General features: G+C 39.4%; 1 protein-coding gene across 5 annotated transcripts in view; it reads left to right on the forward strand.

The window, feature by feature from the left end:
• The window catches only part of PIK3C2A (phosphatidylinositol-4-phosphate 3-kinase catalytic subunit type 2 alpha), a 115,500-nt gene that overhangs the window by 32,630 nt on the left and 61,119 nt on the right, over nt 1-21,751 (forward strand). For all 5 annotated transcript variants that reach the window (XM_041729966.1, XM_041729963.1, XM_041729967.1 and 2 more), the window contains exon 3: nt 19,656-19,759. In XM_041729966.1, coding sequence (XP_041585900.1) covers nt 19,656-19,759 — 104 coding nt within the window. The remainder of the gene's footprint in view (nt 1-19,655; nt 19,760-21,751) is intronic.

Raw genomic sequence — 21,751 nt, forward strand, 5'->3', positions numbered from 1 at the left:
TCGGGCTCCCTGCATGGAGCCTGCTTCTCCCTCTGCCTGTGTCTCTGCACCCCCCCCCCCATCTCTCATGAATAAATAAGTAAAATCTTAAAAAAAAAGTTTAAATATGGGGGGGACAAGGATTAAAGAGTAAGCAAATTGTTTATGAGAAACATGAGTATGCAAAGCTAGGTAAGCAAGAATAACATGACTGGGTCAGCTGATTGGACAGATTGGAGCTTGATTACATCAACAGCTGTACTAAATGGCACAATTTCTGAATTGAGGTGGCTTAGGCTACCTGCCCAGTCTTAAAAGAGTCCAACTGCAGCCTGGCTGAGGAATGCAGTGGTTAATCATTCCATTATACTCTGCTCTATTAAAATCCCATCTAATAATTTTGTCTGAGCACCACATTTTTTTTAAAGGTTTTATTTATTCTTTTGAGGCAGAGATACAGAGAGAGCAAGCCCGGGAACATGAGCAGGAGGAGAGGCAGAGGGATAGGGAGAAGCAGACTCTTTGCTGAGCTGGGAGCGAACATGGGGGTTCGATCCCAGGACCCAGAGATCATGACCTTAGCTGAGGGCAGACACTTAACTATCTGAGCCACCCAGGTGCGTCTGAGCACCACATTATAAGAGGGGTCACTGGCAAACTAGTGTGTGTCTTGATGAGATGACTACATAGTTTTCAGGATCTAGAAGCTATGTCATTTAAGAAACTGTTGAAAAGATTAGAAATGTTTTGCCTGAAGAGAATTTTTTTTAAGAGTCTCTTCTTTAAGAGACTATTATTGGAAATAAGTCCCTCCCTGGATCTGAGTTTCTTTATGAAACAAAGATGGTTATGTTGTGGGATCATTGAGTTTAACAGTCAAGAAAGAATTCCTGATGTTTCATAGTGCAACTTTAATTTATTAACTTTATTTAATTAGCACGGGGACAGGACCCACAGACAAAAAGAGCTTAACTTCTTGTTAATGAAACTGCTGGTTATATGCTTAATGTTCAAGGGGGAGGAGATGTGCAGGGGTATTAGATCATGAATGCCTTTAAATTTCTCATAAAACTACTTTGCAAGATTTCTCTGGTGCTTATCATTCAGTTTGATATTAATTATAGGTGAGATTTATAGGCAGTCATGAGACTTTTAAGAATGTAGCAATTAGCACATATTTGATCCTTATCGAATTTATGCAGATTCCTAGCCTTCTGGGCTAAAGGTGAACATTTTTTGCTTTTATTCATCGTCATTTTGTCTTTACCAATGTTTGGTCTTTAAATCTTTAAGGTTGTTGAAGGGCAAAGGGCATATTTTCTGTAACTTCTTCACATGGACAGGGGGCATAGAGATATCTTTACCTGTGGACTGAAACTGGTAACTATGTGTTGGTACCAGTAACTGTTATGGAAGGCCATTGCTGAACATTGAGGTGAATTTGTTTCCAGTAGTAAGGACCATCTGTCTACTTGGTGAAGGAGTCAGGAACTGCTTGTGTGTGTCTTGAAGATAGGAGAGAACAAAGCAAGAGACAACACATTAGGATTATTAGAATAAAAATAAGAGCAATGAGAAGACCCTTTAGGGACACCTGGGTGGCTCAATTGGTTAAGTGTCTGACTCTTGATTTCAGCTCAGGTCATGTTTTTGGGGGTCCTGAGAGAGAACTCCACATTGAACTCTGCAATCAACACAGAGACTACTTGTCCCTCACCCTCCTACCTGCTCTCACTCTCTCTCAAATAAGGAAAATTAAAAAAAAAAAAAAAAAAAAAAGGAGACAACGACACTTTAGCACAGACCACAGTCCACCTCCTGACCAGGAATGTAACCAATCATTAAGTGAAGTATAGAGTCTTTAAGAGCACAATTTGATTATTCATATCAGTAAGTAATCCTGTTATATTTTTGTTATGATTTGGAGTGTAGACACAGCATTTTGCCTTAACAATGGTGCATGTTCCTTCTTGTGCTGCTGAGACAACTGATGCTGTTTTGTTTTGTAGGGCTGCTTTAACATTCTTGTCATTTCAGTGTTTAATGATGTAATATTTTGAGAGTCACTTAAGGCCTTAATTGTGTATTTATCAAGGGCCTCCATGTGCCATATAACATTTTTTTGCCCTACTGATGGAAGAAAAATCGAGTCAGATGGTAATATCCATGGAACATGGATCTTGTCCATGGTTGTTTTAAATATGGAAGACTAGCTGGATTTGTGATAGTTTTAGCGCTACAGCTGTGCATCTAGGCATAATCTATAGTACATCTTTCTCTCCAGCCTGGTGGAAGCCATGACCATAAATTGGGTCCACCTAACCATTGTGTTCCATTAGGTGCTAGCCATCTGATATCAGGTCACCTTGTCTAGTCAAAATCAAACCAATTGATTGCCTATAACATAATGGTATGGTCACAGGCTTCTAGGGGTAACCATTCTTTTAAGTTTTATTTATTTAAGTAATCTCTACACTCAGTGTGGGGCTTGAATTCACAACTCTGAGATCAAGAGTTGCCTGCTCTTCCAACTGAGCCAGCCAGGTGCCCTGAAACATTTTTTTTAGTAATAGAAATATCCCTATATGTGCTGGTATTGGGGTGATGTTATCATATCAGCTATGTATTGATGTAAATAATGCCAATCTGTACCTTGTAATGGAGAAAACCAGCAAGGGAGGCCTGAAGTGCTTGATGTCGGTAGTAAGCCACAAAGCCAGCAGAAAGATTGGTTTTGTAGCTCAGTGTAATGTACTCATAAAAAAAAAAAAATGATATCAAAGGTGCCTTGGGTGACTTAGTTAAGTGTCTGCCTTTGGCTCAGGCCATGACATCAGGGTCCTGGGATCAAGCCCAGCGTTGGGCTCCCTGCAGGAAGCCCCAGCCTTGACCCCCTCTAGCTTGTGCTCTCTCTCTTAAATAAATAAGATCTTTAAAAATATAATAAAAAATATAAAGTTACCATTTAGGTATGGTGGGTAGATGGCAAGTAAAAGTGAAAAAAAAAAGCGCCTTCATTTTTTCCTATCTCATTGTTTGAAGAGAAATTTGAGATCTTCTGTTGGTTCATTGGAATATGAGGGCATGTTGTACAGTTGTCATCCTGTGTTAAAGGGGGTGTAGGTTTAATTCTCGAAATGAGTCTATGTTGAGTGGCCTTCTAATTTTTACCACATTGGGAGTGCTTAATATAACCCTGTAAGGTCCTTTCTATTTAGGAATTAGTTCTCCAAAGTTGTTTGCTTTCCAGTCTTCTAAATAGACTAGTTTTCCAGGGTTTACTTGCAAAGAATTTTGAGTTTCATTAGGATCTTGTTTTGGCAGTGGAGTTATGGATTAATCCATAAAACTCATCGAGAGTTTTATGGATTAATCCAGCTTCTGATGAAATGTGTAATACTTTGGGGTACCTGGGTGGTTCAGTGGTTGAGCGTCTGTCTCTCTTTGGCTCGGGTCATGATTCCTGGGTCCGGGGATCAAGTCCCACATCAGGCTCCCTGTGGGAAGCCTGCTTCTTCCTCCTCCTGTGTCTCTACCTCTCTCTCTGTGCCTCATGAATAAATAAAATCTTTAAATAAAAGAAAAGGAAGGGAAAGAAAAGAAAGAAAAGTAGAACACTTTATTATAACACTTTATGATAATCTGGGTCCAAGGATAAGTCCATGGTAAGGAAAAGTCTATCATATATTAATGCAAAAGAGCTTAACCCCAATTTTCCCATGGGATGGTTCTTATTCTTAAAAGACCTGTTGGTAAAAGAGTTAATCCAGTTTTCTTGCCATTCTATGCTCATCTTAATGAAGTGTCTTTTTAAATTATAGTTAGCCTTTTCAATTTTGCCTGATGATTAAAGAAAGATGCTAGGCGGTATGTAAAATATATTTAATTTTAAGGGCTTGGGCTGATTTCTCTTAAAAACAGTCTTTGTTACTTCAGTAGCCCTTCTGCCTTACATGGGAAGGCTTCCGATCATCCAGTAACAGCATCTATATAGACTAATAACTTTATATCCCTTACAAGGTGGCACTTGTGTGAAATCAGTTTGCCAACCTTCCCTGGGATATATATGCTCCATGTCTTTGGACAGGTGTTAAAGGGTAGTGATGGCTATAGTGCACCTCTAGGTTAACTTGGGCACATACTGCACAAGATTTGTATGCCTTTTGTAAGATGTCTCTTAATCCTATTCCCATCAAGCAAGGGTTAGGTGAAATTCCATAGAGCTTCTTTTCCCTTATGAATAGCCTGGTGCAGGCCTGTTGCCAATTTCCATTGTCCTTGATGAAGATTTTTCCTTTATCATTCTTTTTTTTTTTTTTTTTTAAGATTTTATTTATTTATTCATGAGAGACACACAGAGAGAGGGAGGCAGAGATACAGGAAGAGGGAGGAGAAACAGGCTCCCTGTGGGACTTGATCTCAGGACCCCAGGATCACGACCCGAGTCAAGGGCAGATGCTCAACCACTGAGCCACCCAGGCACCCCTCCTTTATCATTCTTATCCCATCCCTCGGCAGTTTTAGTTTATCCTTCTTCAAATGCTCCATTCTCTTCTATAGTATAAGTGGTTGTAACAACAGTGCTTAAGGGATTAGAGACTAATATAGGACTCATAACTAGTTTAGTTTGAACTGCCAGTTTGTCTGATTGGCTAAATTATTTCCTTTAGATTCTAAATTTTTTTCCCTTTTGCTGTCCTCTAAATTGTACTACAGCAACTTCTTTAGGATGAACTGCCTTTTATGGAGTTACAATTTTGAGTCCATATTTCATAGGGCAATTATGACTAGTTAATAATCCCCTCTCCTTCCAGCATAGCGTATTTTGAATCTGTATATATATTGACTCTTAGGCCTTTAGCTACCTGAAGAACTCCAGTGAGAGCTATCAATTCTGCCTTTTGAGCTAAGTTTTTTTTTTTTTTTTTAAGATTTTATTTATTTATTGAGAGAGAGTGCATGAGACAGAGCACGAGCAAGGGGGAGGGGAGGGGTAGAGGGAGAAGCAGACTCCCTGCTGAGCAGAGAGCTCAATGTGGGACTTGATCCCAGGATCCTGGGGTTATGACCTGAGCTGAAGGTAGAGGCTTAACCGACTAAGCCACCCAGGAGTCTTTGAGCTGAAGTGTTGATTGGTAATAGCCTCAATAGTTTGTGTTAAACTAACAATTCCGTTTCCAGCCTTTTTTTCTTTGTTCTATAAAACTACTGTATGTAAACCAACTATCACGAGCATTACTACAGCTTGTTGTTTTAGATCTGGATGCCTGGAATAGATTTGTTCTATTTATTACTGTCATTCAGACATAATAGTAGTATGGTCTGGTCCATGCATGAGGGATCCTGGATTTAGAGTTTGACACATTTTGAGAACAATATCAGGAGAGTCTAAAAGTCTAAAAGCTTGGGGATCCCTGGGTGGCTCAGCGGTTTGGCACCTGTCTTCACCCCAGGGCGTGATCCTGGAGTCCTGGGATTGTCGGACCCCCTGCATGGAGCCTGCTTCTCCCTCTGCCTGTGTCTCTGCCCCCCCCCCCTTTCTGTGTCTCTCATGAATAAATAAATAAAATCTTTTAAAAAATCAAAGTATAGCTTGATATTTACTTAGTCATCCCCCTGTCTTCCATTGATGTCCTTTAGTTTCCAAAACTGCTTGAACCTGATGAGCATCACAGTCAATGGCTTTCCCATTGAAAGTTTAAATGCTTCTTCTGCTAGTAGTGCACTAGCTGCTACTGCTCATAGAGGCATGCTGGCCATCCTTGGGCTACATTGTCAATGGCTTGGAAAAATATCTTACAGGTTTCAATTAATGCTCTAGTTTTTCTGTTAGTACTCCTAAGGCTTGGGCCTGTTTTTCAGCAAGGAACAGTTTTCTTCTAAGTTTCATAGAGCTAGAGCCAGGCAGAAGACAGTTTGTTTTAGTTGTTGAAAGGCCCCCTGTTTTCTTTATCTTATTTTGAAGTCTTTTTATCTGTCCTTCCAGTGGCCTCATATAGAGGTTTGGCTAAGATTCCAAACCCTGGAATCCATAGGTGTCAAAATCTAGCCACTCCTTAAAAGATTCAGAGTTCATTTTTTTTGTGGCAGGAGGTCCCAATTCTATTAAAGTTCTTTTTCTCTTGTCAGGGAATGATGTCTAATCGTTAATTCATATCCTAGTATTGCACCTTCTGTTTAGAAAGTTGAGCCTTTTTGTTTGTGGGACTTGTAGCCCAATGCTGGGCTTGAACTCACAATGCTGAGATCAAGAGTCAGACACTCAACTGATTGAAGTACCCAGGTGCCCTGAATTTGAGCCTTTTTAGATGATCTTTGTTATCTTCTCTCTCCAAGAAAGTGTAGTACAACAGTAGAATTATACTCTGAGGCCTCTTTTGTGGGACTACCAATCACATATTGTACTATTGCTCCCTGAGGCAACGTAAGGTCTCTAAGTTCTACCCAGTATATTGCCAAACAAATGGGAACTATCTCAATCCCTGTGGTAGGACTGTCCACGTAAACTGGCATGATAGGACTGTTCACATAAGCTGGCGTACTTGATGTTCTCCTCATGAAGTCCATTCAAAGGTAAGTAGAACCTAGGCCTCTTCACCTACGGGAATACAAAAGAAGGCACCCTTTAAACCAAGCACTGTAAACCGTTCTGTATTGCCTAGAATTTGAGTTGGTACAGTATAAGGATCTGGCACTATAGGGTAAATGGGGACAATAGCTTCATTTATTAGTCTAAGATCTTGTACCATTCTGTACTCTCCATTAGGCTTCTTCTTCTTTTTTTAAGATTTTATTTTTAAGTAATCTCTTTACCCAACATGGGGCTCATACTTTAAAACTCAAAGACCAAGAGTCTCACACTCCACTGTCTGAACCAGCCAGATACTCTTCTCCATTAGGCTTGTTAACAGGCAAAATGGGAGTGCTATAAGGGGATGGGCAAGGTTATTTATTTATTCATTTATTTATTTATTTATTTAAGACACACACACATACACACACACGGGCGGTGGGGGGCAGAGACACAGGCAGAGGGAGAAGCACGCTCCCTGCAGGGAGCCTGACGTGGGACTCGATCCCAGGTCTCCAGGATCACGCCCTGAGCTAAAGGCAGACGCTTAACAAATTGAGCCACCCAGGCACCCCAAGAGGATATTGGTTTTTGTGTGAAATAATAACAAGATCCCTTAGAGCTATTTTGATGGGATAGGCTCATATTACCTTCTCTGGGATAGAAGAGTTCCAAACTTGTGGTTCTACTTATTATACCCAAATGTTTGGGGATAGATTTCTAGTTTTTCTCAACCCTTAGAGAGGAAACCATCCTCTTGTCTGGCTTCCCAACTTAAACATGAGGTCCCTTTCCAGTAGGGGAGTGGAACAGAAAGGGAGAACCAGAAAACAATGGGTAATTAGTTGGTCTCTATATTTACAGGGAAAAGGAAAAGATAATTTAGGATCTCCTTCTGTTCCAATAATTTTATGTTTAGGAAGACAGGTTGGACAGGAGTGCTAAACAAAGGCAGAGTTCATGGTTGTTGTGCTAATAAGAAAATAAATGAACTTTACTCCCACATCTAGGGTAACTTAGGCTTGGCCGTCTTGACATTCAGAAGAGCTGGACCAGCCTGAGGGTCTGTCATGCAACAACTACCGTCTCTTCAAGTTGTTGCTCCACTGGGTTGAAGTTTGAGTGCCTAGGGCCATTTTTGCCAGCATGAGGTGAATGTCTGGTGCTGGCTGCCCCATAAAATTGTTTTTTAAGGTAGCCATCCCTCCGATGTGGTTGGGTCTAAATTGTATATTTATAAGTTGTTTCTATTAAACACCCATGAAGTAAGGCTGGGTTTTTCTCATTTGCCTGAGTTACTTCCTTAATTTTTCCAAAATTGACAGATTTTGAAAATCTTCTTTTCATTGCCTCCAATAAACACATGACCATATGGTCTCATCTTTCTTTGTCAGGTCTGTCCTATTGGTGGTTCCAGTGAGGCGTGGCATTAAGAACAGCGTCTCCTCCTACTGAATAATGATTTCTATCCCTAGTTGCCAACTCATCTGCAAATTCTTGTGCCCTAGCCCAAATTTGAGCCTTTTCTTCTGGAGTACAACAGTATATTAAAATAATACAGGTATCTTGCCCAGTTAAATCACACATTAGAGACACCTGGTGAAATCCATCTACAAACTTGGATGGATCCTCTGAGTATCATCCTAGTTGCTTTATTTGAGCCAGATCTGACATGGAAAATGGGACAGGGACTTTAATTGTGCCCATTTCCCCATTTGCTACTTCCTGAAGTGGATATAAACCCGCTCTAGTCTAAATGTTTGGTATGATAGGTATGATGTTCCATTTTTAGTATGTCCTTCGAGATCAAGAGCAGAAGGCTCCAAAAGTTCATACGGATAGGGTGTTACTAAGGGACCTGGGCTCCCTTGTGCGCTTATTTTGATGTTTTTCTTCTGCTGATTGATTTGTCTGACTCAGCTGGTTTCTTCTATTGGAGTTGTCTATTTAAACAATCATAGGTTGTTTAAACACCTATGGGTTGGCGGGCGGGGTGGGGTTGGGGGGTGGGTGGGTAGTGTGCCTGGAATCTTACCAGACATATGCTACAGGTTTCTCTTAGATTAATATCCTGACTCAGTGCCATAAAGAACTGGATGTAGGGCTCTTTGGTCCATTTTCCATGATGCCTGCAAAAAAGGTCTAATTGATAAATAGTATTGAAGATTAAGGGCCTGTTTATGGGCGATTTTTCATCATCCTCCAGAGAATATTGAGGCCAGGTATTATTTCAGAAGAGGATGAGGTGGTGCTTTAAATCCTTTTGTCCATATTGACTCCAGTGTGCTAGGAGACAGCCCAAAGGGGAATCCTTTGGGATTAAAGAAGTTGATCCCATAGTTAATTCCTATGAAATGAAGAAAATACATTAACTAACTAGGAGTGCATTACCAAAATCTCCCTTGGCTTCCGAATTGCATCCCATCAGGAATATTGCCAAAGGTTCCTTAGGGTTCAGAGTGGCAGGAAGTGTCCCTCATTCTCAACCACTCTTGACACCTTTGTGTCACTTGAGAAGGGTTGTCGGACCTCCCTTCTCTTCCCTGCTGCATCCTAGGGTACAGTAGGTGATGCTGAATGGACTGAAGTGCTACAGAGATTGGGGCTGCCTCTTTCCATTTTGAGGGAATTGATGTATTTGGCAACCAGTAATAATACCCTTTGTTAGCCTCTAGGTCTAGTATCAACAGATAGGATAGGGGTCCTGGCCTTTGTTAAGAAGGAGCAGCTATTTTATATCGCAGTATGTGTCCTATTTCTAACCTAGAAGCTTTCAATCTGAAGGCAGGACCAAGAACACCAAACAGCCCACGAGGAAGGACAAATGTGTGATGTGAGAAAATGAAAGTATGAAACTCCTATTTAATCCAGGAAACTTTCTTGTGAACTTTATCCATGCTCCATTCCCAAGGGAGTGGTCGCCATTGGATGGGTAACCAAACTGGGTAAAACCTCTGACTGATCCCTTTCTAGAAGAACAGTCAGACCTATCTTGGATTTTATGCTTATTGGGAGATTACAGCAAGTTATTTATGAGGATTCTTTACATGGCAGTCTTGAGATGAGCAGCTGTTTTAATGGTATGACTGTCCCATACCTAAGAAGAATATAAGTATTAAAAGAACAGATAAAACAGAGCCTGATTTTTGAGCCCAATGGCAGCCAATATACTGGTGTCTAGCTGGGTGGCAGGAGTTTGTCCTTTCCCATTAGTGTAGCCACAGGCAAGAGATTCTCCCCTGAACACTTCGGCAAGACACGTTCTGAAGGCTCATACTCTTTAGGACATTTCTGAAAAAGAACAGGTAAGAAATAAAGACTGGAGGTGAAGACTTCCCAGGTCACACTCATGCTCTTGGATTTACTCTGTTGTCCTTGTACAGGCCACCAAAATGTTGGAAGATCCTTGTACATAGCAAAGAATTCATGAGATGTTTCATGATGTAACTTAGTTTATTTAATTGGCGTGAGGACAGGACACATGGGTAGGAAACGCTGCACTTTTTGTTGTGTGAACCTGATGATTATATGCTTAGTGCTCAAGGGGAAGGGGATGTGCAGGGAGAATTAGAATCAGATGTGTGAATTTCTACTCATAAAACTACTTTGACAAGATTTCTCAAGTGCTTATCATTTGGTTTGATATTAGTTATGGGTGAGATTTATGGGCAGTCATGAGACCCTTTAAGAATGTAGCAACGAGTACATATTTGATCCTTATCGAAACTGTGCAGGCTATATAGGTCAGCTTTCTGGGCTAAAGGTGAACATTTTTCTGCTTCCATCCCTTATCAGACTGGATAATTTCTGGGATCCCTTTCAGGAGTAATATTTAAAGTTTGGCAAGTTTCCATGTAAGAAGAAGTGAACTTTTTTTTGTTTTAAAGTTTCAAATTTTGGGGATCCCTGGGTGGCGCAGCGGTTTGGCGCCTGCCTTTGGCCCAGGGCGCGATCCTGGAGACCTGGGATCGAATCCCACGTCAGGCTCCCGGTGCATGGAGCCTGCTTCTCCCTCTGCCTGTGTCTCTGCCTCTCTCTCTCTCTCTCTCTCTGTATGACTCTCATAAATAAATAATTAAAAAAAAATTTAAAGTTTCAAATTTTGGACATAGTTTCTCAAATCAATTCAGGGAGTAGAAAACTGAAAATCATGGTATTCTTGTAAAAAATAAAATAGTGATGTGTTGAATTTCACAACATACTAAGTATGTTACCTTTGTGCTACAGTAAGTACCATTTTGTGCTGGATTATAAGAGACAAGTGGTAGAAGGTGCTGATAGTTTTAAAGAAAGGTTTTATAGAGGGACACCGGGGTGGCTTAGTGGTTGAGCGCCTGCCTTCAGCTCAGGGCATTATCCTGGAGTACCAGTACTGCATTGGGCTCCCCACAGGGAGCCTCTCTATCTCTGCATCTCTCTATCTCTATCCGCCTCTCTATCTCTGCATCTCTCATGAATAAAATCTTTAAAAAAAAAATAAAAGGAAAAAGAAAGAGAGGTTTTATAGAAAGGTTAAAATTAGGCAAAACCTGTTTATATATATATTTTAAGATTTTATTTATTTATTATTGAGAGAGAGAGAGAGGCAGAGACACAGGCAGAGGGAGGAGCAGGCTCCCTGCATGGAGCCTGACATGGGACTGGATCCCGGGTCTCCAGGATCAGGCCCTGGGCTGAAGGCAGGTGCTAAACCGCTGAGCCACCCAGGCTGCCCCCTGTTTATATTTTTCAGTGTGAATTGAGAAATTCAATTTAGTAACTTAATTTAAAAATATGTTCCAGAAAGTAGAACAGGAACCAAAGAGGAAGAAAATTCAAGGAGGCAGATATTATAGATTTAACTTGTCAATATTTAAATTGACAGTGGAACTTACAAATAGTTGTTTAATAATGATGATTCCTGTCAGGTTCTCAATTTAGTGCACTATTATTTGAAGTCTTCGATCAGAGGTTTGGTGTGCACTTGTTACGAGTAAGGATTTTTTGTTCAAAAGAAAGTTCTAAGCCTATTTATTAATACTAAGATTTCATCATTTTGTTTGTGTACATGAAGATAAAATTTGATTTGATTTAGGCCAAAAAGGGGCAGATAAACACAGCACTACTAATAGGCTTACTTTGGTACAAAATGGTCTGTAGTACAAATAGGCATGGAGCTTTTAATTTTTCACACACCATTCATCTTTATTTAAAAACTTTCCCTGAGAGTCATATTTTTTGTTGGGAAATAAGATTGCAGTGCCTATTTATAATTACATGCTTAAGTATTCATTTCCTGTAGGAATTTTATGCTTTGTGGTAAAATCTCAAAAGAGTGTTTTTCTTCTCACTCAGCAAACTTACTTCCTGTTTCCTAGTGTCTTTTGTTAATAATAATCTAAAAGCTTTAGTTCAAATTTTTGGAACCAATACCAGGAAAAGGCAGCATAGAACTTAAAACTCTCTTAATGGCAACTTAAGTTTATTTTATTTTATTTTATTTTTTTATGATAGTCACAGAGAGAGAGAGAGAGAGAGAGAGAGAGAGAGGCAGAGACACAGGCAGAGAGAGAAGCAGGCTCCATGCACCGGGAGCCCGATGTGGGATTCGATCCCAGGTCTCCAGGATCGCGCCCTGGGCCAAAGGCAGGCGCCAAACCGCTGCGCCACCCAGGGATCCCGGCAACTTAAGTTTAAATCAGACTTTTAGTTAATAGCTATAAGTTGAGTTACTTTGAGCAGGTTGCATAGATTTTAGTAATGAATCAAATTATATTCATAGAGTTGGTTTTACAAAGTTCTGTGGGTAATCGTTCTTTCTAAAAGTTAGCTGTATTAACATTATATCCCTATTGTCAGAATGTCTATCATTAATTTTAAATGAGGGAATTGGGTGGCTTTTTTTTTTTTTTTAAGATTTTATTTATTGAGGGGGGAGGGGCAGAAGAAGAGGAAAATCCCCAAAAGACCCCATGCTGAGCTTGGAGCATGTCTCTGGGCTTGAGATCATGACCTAATCCAAAATCAAGAATCAGATGCTCAACTGACTGAGCCATCCAGGCACCCCTAAACAAGAGGGAATCTTAAACAAAATGATTTTCATTGTCTAGCTAAACATAATATACTATTTGGGTTTTTTTTGGGTTTTTTTGTTTTTTTTTATTATTTATTTATGATGGTCATACAGAGAGAGAGTGGCAGAGACAAGGCAGAGACATAGGCAGAGGGAGAAGCAGGCTCCAGGCACCGGGAGCCTGATGTGGGATTCGATCCCGGGTCTCCAGGATTGCGCCCTGGGCCAAAGGCAGGCACCAAACCGCTGCGCCACCCAGGGATCCCCTATATACTATTTGAATAGCTTACTGAAGTCTCTTTGTAAAACTGTTTAAAAAATCAAATAAGGAAGTGATTAACTTTGCTCCAAGTAGTAACTGATATATACGTGTGTGTGTGTCCGTGTGTATATATATATCTTAACACTTAAAGTACATTTATTGAAAACTTGGTGTTGTGTTCAGTCTAATTTCTGGGACAATATGGCATGAATCTTGCATTTGTGTAGGTGTAAAGCTGTCCCATATTCTTAAAGCTGCTTTACAACATATGTACTGATAGAGTTTTGTGCATTATTTCACACTTTCATCACTTTCCTTAATCCACCCTTTCCACCTCCTCTGATAGATGACTTTCCCACCTTTTTTTAATACTGAGATTAAGACCACTTTTTGTATGCACTTGTCCACCTCAGATTTGCTTCTTTCGGGTTTTGATGGAAGAGCTATTCCTTCCTTTTTCTGAAACTTAACTCTGTCACCTCTTTTCTTGTTGCTATCTCCCCAGAGTATTTTCTACCATTATTTTTTTTAAAGATTTTATTTATTTATTTATTTGACAGAGAGAGAGAAAGAGAGCACAAGCAGTGGGAGGGAGCCAATAAAGGGAGAGGGAGAAGCAGACTCCCCACTGGGCGGGGAGCCCAATATCAGGCTCAATCCCATGGTCCTGGGACCATGATCTGAGCAAAGGCAGATGTTTAAGCGACTGAGCCCAGGTGCCCCCTACCATTACTCTTTAAAGAAGAATTTATAGTTAACTACCTTTCCCAGTCTCTCATCATCCTCTCTTGTTTTCATCGTGTTGCAGAAACTCATTTCTGGTAATATGAATATTAATTGCCAATCTAATGACCATATTCACTGTCCAGCACTTTTGCTTCATTTGCAACAGATGACTACATCCTTTCCTTGAAATTTTTCTTCTCTTGCCCTTGTTAAGTCTACTTCCTAGTTTTCCTCCTATAATCTTTGACTCCTTTTCCTTTGTCTAGCTTATAAACATAGGTAGTTCTCCAAGGTTTTGCTCTAGTTGTCTTTAATATCTCTTACCTATACTCTCTTGGTCGGTGCTTAATTTTATGGCTCCAAGATAGTTTGAAAGCTACTGATCTGTGCTCTTGGATTGTTGAGACTCCTTGATTCTCTGTGGTTGAGATGCTGTGATGGTTAATTTTATGTGTCCATTTGATTGGGCCATGGGGTGGCCAGACATTTGGTCAAACATTGATCTATGTTTGTCTATAAGAGTGTTTCTGGATGAGATTAATATTTGAATCAATAGACTGAGTAAAGGCAGATTGCCCACCCTAATGAGGGTGGACCTCATCCAACCAGTTAAAGGCCTGAATAGAACAAAGCAGCTGACCCTACTGCTAATGAGGTGAAATTCCTCCAGCCTGACTGTGTTTGAGCTGGAACATAGGTTTTTTCCTGCCTTTGGACTCCAACTGAAACATCAGCTCTTCCTGGGTCTTGAGCCTGCTGGACTAAGATGGGAACTATACCATTGTCTATGGGGTCTCCAGCTTGCCAACTGTAGATCTTGAGACCTGTCAGCCTCTGTAATCACAGAAACCAGTGTCTTTTTTTTTTTTTTTAAGATTTTTATTAATTTATTCATGAGAGACAGAGAGACAGAGAGAGAGGCAGAGATGTAGGCAGAGGGAGAGACAGGCTCCCTGCAGGGAGCCTCATGTGGGACTTGATCCCCAGGACTCCAGGGATCACTCCTTGAGCCAAAGGCAGATTCTCAACCACTGAGCCACCCAGGCATCCCTACAGTAACCAATGTTTTATAGTAAATTGCTTTACATATGTATATATGGATATTGTTCTCTCATTGATCTGGATGGATGCCTACAGCCGTTAGCAGAGAGATTTCCCAGTAGAAAATTGCAGGAATTAAATGATCCTCTAATTTATGCCTTTAGCTCTGGAATAGAATACTTCTAGATGGTAACCAAACAACTATACGAATTTACAAACCTAACATATTTTACTAGAGAACTCCTTATCTTCCCACACACAGACCTTTTCTTTGTTCTATGTATTAGATAATAGCACTAGCAATGTTTTCTTATATTTGAGAATGCAGTGTTTGGGTTACAGACTTATCATTCACAGACCTAATCCTTAAAGAACTTGGTTTAGAAAGGAGAGACAATGTGTGTGAATATAACTGCAGTACAGAATAAAAAGCCTTGAATGCTAGCTACATAAAAGTTTGTGTGAGACCCATGGCGAAAAGAGATGATTTGATGGCTAGGTTGTTTGAATGGAGTTTAGGGGGAGGGATTAGGGACAAGAGTTGAGGGAATAGGTGTAAAATGTAAAAATAATTTTTGTTCCAGAAAGAATGGAGAAAAACAAAAAAAAATCTGATGTTGATGTAAGAGATAACAGGCTGGCAACTCAACCTTTTTTTACTTTGTAATAGACAAAGTAAAAACAGAACATTTTGAATTAACTTTTCAGGTGTTGTTTTTATCTTGATATATGACTAGAGAGTTAATTATAGTCTATTTCTGTCACTGTCAGTTGAAATTTGTAACCTTCTTGAAAGACCTAATTCAAAAAAAAAAAAAAGAAAGAAAGAAAGCAAGCAAGAAAGAAAGAAAGACCTAATTCATGAAAGGCACTCTAAATAATACAGTTTTTTTTTTTTTTTGGTTAAAAAAATTATAAATGCCACTAAGGAGATTTAAAATATGTTAATAAGGGATCCCTGGGTGGCGCAGCGGTTTGGCGCCTGCCTTTGGCCCAGGGCGCGATCCTGGAGGCCCGGGATCGAATCCCACGTCGGGCTCCTGGTGCATGGAGCCTGCTTCTCCCTCTGCCTGTGTCTCTGCCTCTCTCTCTCTCTCTCTCTGTATGACTATCATAAATAAATAATTTTAAAAAATTAAAAAAAATATGTTAATAAGTAAAACATGAAAAAGAATTAAAGGAGGAAAGATGATTATTGGGTCAAGCAAAATACAGATTTTCTATAGCATTGCTCCTGCAAAAGGTCATAATGTTCCTTTTTTTAATTGTGTTTCTTAAGGGTTTTTTAGGGAGAATTTTTTGAGAGGGAGAATGACAGAGTGATTAAGCATGTGATTCTGAAGCTAGGCTGCCTGGTTTGAAATCATAACTCTGATTATATTAGCTGTATGACCTTGTATTAGTTAATTAACTTTTTTGTGCCTCATTTTTAAATCTGTAAAATGGGGATTATAGTATTGCCCACCTACTAGAGCTTTGTGAGAAATAAATAAAACATACATACTTGTAAATTTTTTTATAGAAAGACTTGACATGTAATAAATGCTCAGTAATTGCTAGATTTTTTTTGTGGTAAAATACACATAACCAAATTTATCATCTTAACCATTTTTAAGTGTACAGTTCAGTGGTATTAAATACACTCACATTCTTGTACAACCATCCATCTCCAAAACTCTTTTCATCCTATAAATCTGAAACTAATTAAACAATAACTCTATTCTCCCTTTCCCAAATTGAACCAATGGTTCAGTGCCTTCTGAACTGGATATAAAGTCCTACAAGGTTATAGCATTCAATAAATTTAGATTTTTATCTTTAAAGTGCTTTCACATTATGGCAAATATAAAATAGGATGTGATGATATGGTGTTTGGTTCAGACTAAGTACTTAGAAGTGGTAGGAAGGGAGAATTGTTTCATGTTGAGTAATCATAAAGAGCACTGTAGATGAAGTAGCATTTTGTTGGGCCTTAAAAAGATAATAGATTTTGACTTGGATTGTGAGGGCAGGTTAGGAGGAAGGCATTGAAGACTAAAACAGAAAGATTGAGAGGCAGGATAGTTCAGTTTGTGTTTTATAGGAACAGGATATGATTCAAGCTAATTGGAACATAGAAATCATTTGGGAAGTTCTGGGAAATACGATTGAATTAGATTATGGCAAACTTGATCTATCAGACCAGAAGATTTATGGAAATTTCAAATCCCATTTTCAGGGTTGTATAGGTTTATTTGCTACAATGCTTACTTGTCTCATACTAACTTATTGGTAAATATCGGTTTGATGTTAGTAAAGTGGGGAGGTGGCTTTAGTTCAAACCCAATCTTCCAGCATGTTAACATTTGAAAACATAAGAACAAACTTTCTCATGATTAAGAGAAAGCTTTAGTAATATGAGAAAATATGAAGGGAAACATTGAAACTCCTGTAGAAGTGTTGGCTTCTGAATGGTTCTGTATTCCACCATACTTGGTGAAGCAGTAAGTACAGAAAAAGAAGCTATGAAGACCTTTCTCTTTGCATAAGAACTGCAAAGGATGTCTACATCCTAAATTTTATTTTTAACTTCACTGAAATTGGTCTTGACTGAAGCAATGCCCTCAAGAATCCATATCACAAACGAGAAAGCAGGAGTTCAGGGCTTTAAAGGATCAAAGACCATAATGCTAGGTGCAAATTCAAGTGGAGATTTAACTGCACACATTTTTATAAGGACTTGTTATTTTAGTTAAGGCTTTGATTACAAAGTTAAACTGATTTTGAATAGTTTGCCTTCATTCTGTTTTTCCCACAAGCTGTTATTTTTAGTTGTGATTTTCTAGAACTCAGGGCTTATTTTGTTTGTTTGTTTTTCCCGTTAAATGTGCATACCACATTCTAGGAGAAAGGGCTCTTACACATTTTAAAAGAAAGAAGTTCATTGGGCAGCCTGGGTGGCTCAGCGGTTTAGCGCTGCCTTCTGCCCAGGGTATGATCCTGGAGACCCAGGATCCAGTCCCACGTCGGGCTCCCTGCATGGAGCCTGCTCCTCCCTCAGCCTGTGTCTCTGCCTCTCTCTCTGTGTCTCTCGTGAATAAATAAATAAAATATTTTTTTTAAAAAGAAGTTCATAAAGGAGTTGGTTGCCCTGAATTTTCAGTAATTTTTCTGACAAGGTCTTTTTGTATGCCATGGTCATTGAACTCCATGACAATTCATGAAATGTGTGTACAGTATTCTCATTCACTTAATTTTGGATTGAGGATATTCCAATTTTAACTAATTTCAATTAAATTTTTAAAAAAGATTTTATTTATTCATTCATGAGAGATGGGAGGGGGAGGGAGGGAGGGAGAGGGGCAGAGACACAGGCAGAGGGAGAAGCAGGCTCCATGCAGAGAGCCCCACATGGGACTCCATCCCCGGTCTCCAGGATCACACCCTGGGCTGAAGGTGGCGCTAGTTTACACTGAGCCATCCTGGCTGCCCAATTTCAATTAATTTAAATTTTTTAAAGATTTTTAAAATATATATATATATATTTTTAATTTTTATTTATTTATGATAGTCACAGGGAGAGAGGCAGAGACACAGGCAGAGGGAGAAGCAGGCTCCCTGCGGGGAGCTTGACCTGGGATTCAGTCCCAGGACCCCAGGATCATGCCCTGAGCCAAAGGCGCACGCTTAACCACTGAGCCACCCAGGTCTCCCCCAAATTAAATATTTTTATGTAGTAAGTCAAAACACCTCCAAATGGTGCCTACATGGCTCAGTCCATTAAGCATTTATTTGACTCTTGGTTTTACCTTGAGTCACGGTCTTGGGGTCATGAAACTGAGCCCTGGTTGGACTCTGCTCAGCATGGAGTCTGTTTAACATTCTTTTCCCTCCCTCTCCTCTGCTCCTCCCTCCCATGCATACTCTCTCTCAAATAAATAAATAAATAAATAACATCTTAAACACACACACTTCTAAATGGATTCGATTGTTTGGCTGTGCTTGGGTAGTGAATTTATCTCATTAAAATATTGTACACAAAGTTTGTTCACACATAAACTTAACTTTTGAAGGTCTGTCAGGATGTTTGCATAAGTTTGTCAACATAGGGACGCCTAGGTGGCTCAGCATTTTGAGCATCTGCCTTCAGGTCAGGGCATGATCCTGGAGTCCTGGGATCGAGTCCCACGTCAGGCTCCCTGCATGGAGCCTGCTTCTCCCTCTGCTTGTGTCTCTGCCTCTCTGTGTGTGCCTCTCTAAATAAAATCTTTTTAAAAAAGTTTATTAACATGGAAAATACCTGCTAACTCCTAACACTCATTCTCTTACATGAAGACCCAGCTGCTTCCTTGGAATTTGGGGTCAAAGTTGAAAACGTAATATTCCTGGTTACTAGAGGAGTCCCAAATGGGCTTGATCTCTTCACTTTTTTATTTTTTATTTATTTATTTATTTATTTATTTATTTATTTATTTATTTATTAAGATTTTATTTATTTATTCCTGAGAGACACAGAGAGGGAGGCAGAGACACAGGCAGAGGGAGAAGCAGGCTCCATGCAGGGAACCTGACATGGGACTCAATCCCAGGTCTCCAGGATCACACCCTGGGCTGAAGGTGGCGCTAAACCACTGCCACCATGGCTGCCCTCTTCTTCACTTTTTTAAAACAGAGAGTAGTCCTTTAATTTTATTTGGCTGTTAACTTTCCAAAGTTTTTGTGATTTCTTTTTTCTTCTTTTCCAGAGTTTTTGTGATTTCCAAAATCAGAAAGATTTTGAATGGAAATATTTTTAGCATTCTCTTCTTATTGATTGATACAAAGTACAGCCTATTTTTGAGCAAGTAAAACTAATGAACTTCAAGCCTTAGCTTGTATTACTTTCACAAAGATAGAAATCTATAATTTAGAACTTTGTTACTGATATGATTTATTTTCCTTCCATATCTTTGTACATACTTTTGTAAAAATATGTTTGTACTATGCAGCTATTTAACATTTGGAGATCTTTTACTTTTAAAATAAAAACATTTTTTTGATTACAGAAAGACCCAAATGGGACCAGTAGTTTGTCAACTGGAAGTTCTCTTCTACAAGAAATTGAAGTACAGAATGAGGAGGTGGCAGCTTTTTGTCAGTCCATTACAAAGTAAGGAATTTTTCTTTATAAATTAAAGATTATTTTTTATTAAATACTTGCTTTTAAAAAGTTAACTTGAAAACAAGCTTAGTACTAATAATTCTAAAAATTTTTAAATTTTAGTGATTTTTCTCCCTGTGGCTAATATTTTGAGACTTAACTAGTGCATTAACGCCATCTGCAGTTGAACTTGTATTCCTGTTTAGTTTGTGAGTATTTAGAAGAAAAAATTGAAGTCAGACAGTTAATTTCCCTGTTAACCATTAAAAATATGGCTTAAACATATATAAGTTTTGGTTTACTTAGAAAATACCTGTTTTTGTTTTAGGGAGACTTAATTTGTTGTAAACTTTCTGGCATTCAAAATACTGTCTTGGTTATTTAAGAGATGCTATTAAAGCAGGCAAGATTACAGGGCCAATATATTTTTAGAAATATTAGAAATATTCTTTTAGAATATTTGAAATAAAAATATTTTTTATCTTAAATGTGTCTAATACTTTTTTTTTTTTTAAGATTTTATTTATTTATTCATGAGAGAGGCAGAGACATCGGCAGAAAAGCAGAGGAGCCCAGTGTGGGACCCCAGGATCATGACCTGAGCCAAAGGCAGACGCCCAACCGCTGAGCCACCCAAGTGCCCTAATATTTCTTATAGATGACTGAATCGAGGGGATGCCTGAGTGGCTCAGTGGTTGAGCGTCTGCCTTCAGCTCAGGGTGTGATCCCGGGGTCCTGGGATGGAGTTCCACATTGGGCTCCCCAGTGAGCCTGCTTCTTCCTCTACCTATGTGACTCTCTCTCTGTCTCTCATGAATAAGTAAATAAAATCTTTAGTTAGGGGGGAACCGAGAGAAGTTATCTACTAAAATTTACTTAGCCAACAGCAGAGCCAGGTCTCCTTTGCTTCTGATTCAGTGTGTTTTCTCTTCATTATATCACTGTATTCATTCAGGACTTCTGTTGTAAGTGCTAGAAACCCATCTTAAACTAGCTGAAATTAAGAATAGTTATGTTTTGACTCTCAAACCTCTATAGCCAAAGGAGGAAGGATGGAGCAGAACTCAGTGACAGGAAGATCTAGGAATTCACATATTTTAGTTGACCTCTCCTCCCTTTAGACTTCCCTTTCCCATTTTCATCCTTTCCTTCTTCCTGCCCTTTCTCCATGCATGTTGGCTTCATTTTTTATTACTGCAGATGGGGTTTCGAAGGCAGAGAATATAGCCACTGATAGCTTAGACTTCATATTCTAATGGTCTAGGTCAGTTTCCCTACTCTAGTGGTTATCACATTCGCCTCACATATTTTAATCGTCTTGCTATCAGAGAGGAAAGGGAGTCCTCTTGGCCAGCACCAGATAGGAAAATACCATGGAAAGAAAGAGTAGAACAACCATTGTGGCCAAGAGATTGAAGTCTGTTCTCAAAAGAAAGTATATCACCACTGAGGGATTTATTCTGAATTCAGTATTTTCTTTCCCCAGTGTTGTCTGCTTTAATCAAAGCAGAGTTTGGAGTTCTTAGATCATTTTTAAAGTATATATGTCATTTTTATATATAAGGGGCTTATTAACTAGGTTTTCTAGACTATTGGTAATATTTCATTAAAATTCTTTGTTACCTTTTTTAAAAAAAATATTTTATTTATTTATTCATGAGAGACACACAGAGAGAGGCACAGACAGAGGGAGAGGGAGAGGCAGGCCCCATGCAAGGAGCCTGATGTGGGACTCCATCCCGGGCCTCCAGGATCAGGCCCTGGACTGAAGGTGGCGCTAAACCGCTGAGCCACCTGGGCTGCCCTGTTACCTTTTTTTTTTTTTTTTAAGATTTTATTTATTTATTCATGACACACACACACACACACACACACACACACACACACACACACAGCAGAGACACAGGCAGAGGCAGAGGGAGAAGCAAGCTCCATGCAGAGAGCCTCACGTGGAACTCCATCCCGGGTCTCCAGGATCACACCCTGAGCTGAAGGCGGCGC

This window comes from Vulpes lagopus, chromosome 15 (genome assembly GCF_018345385.1).
Source record: "Vulpes lagopus strain Blue_001 chromosome 15, ASM1834538v1, whole genome shotgun sequence".
Classification (NCBI taxonomy): Eukaryota; Metazoa; Chordata; class Mammalia; order Carnivora; family Canidae; genus Vulpes; species Vulpes lagopus.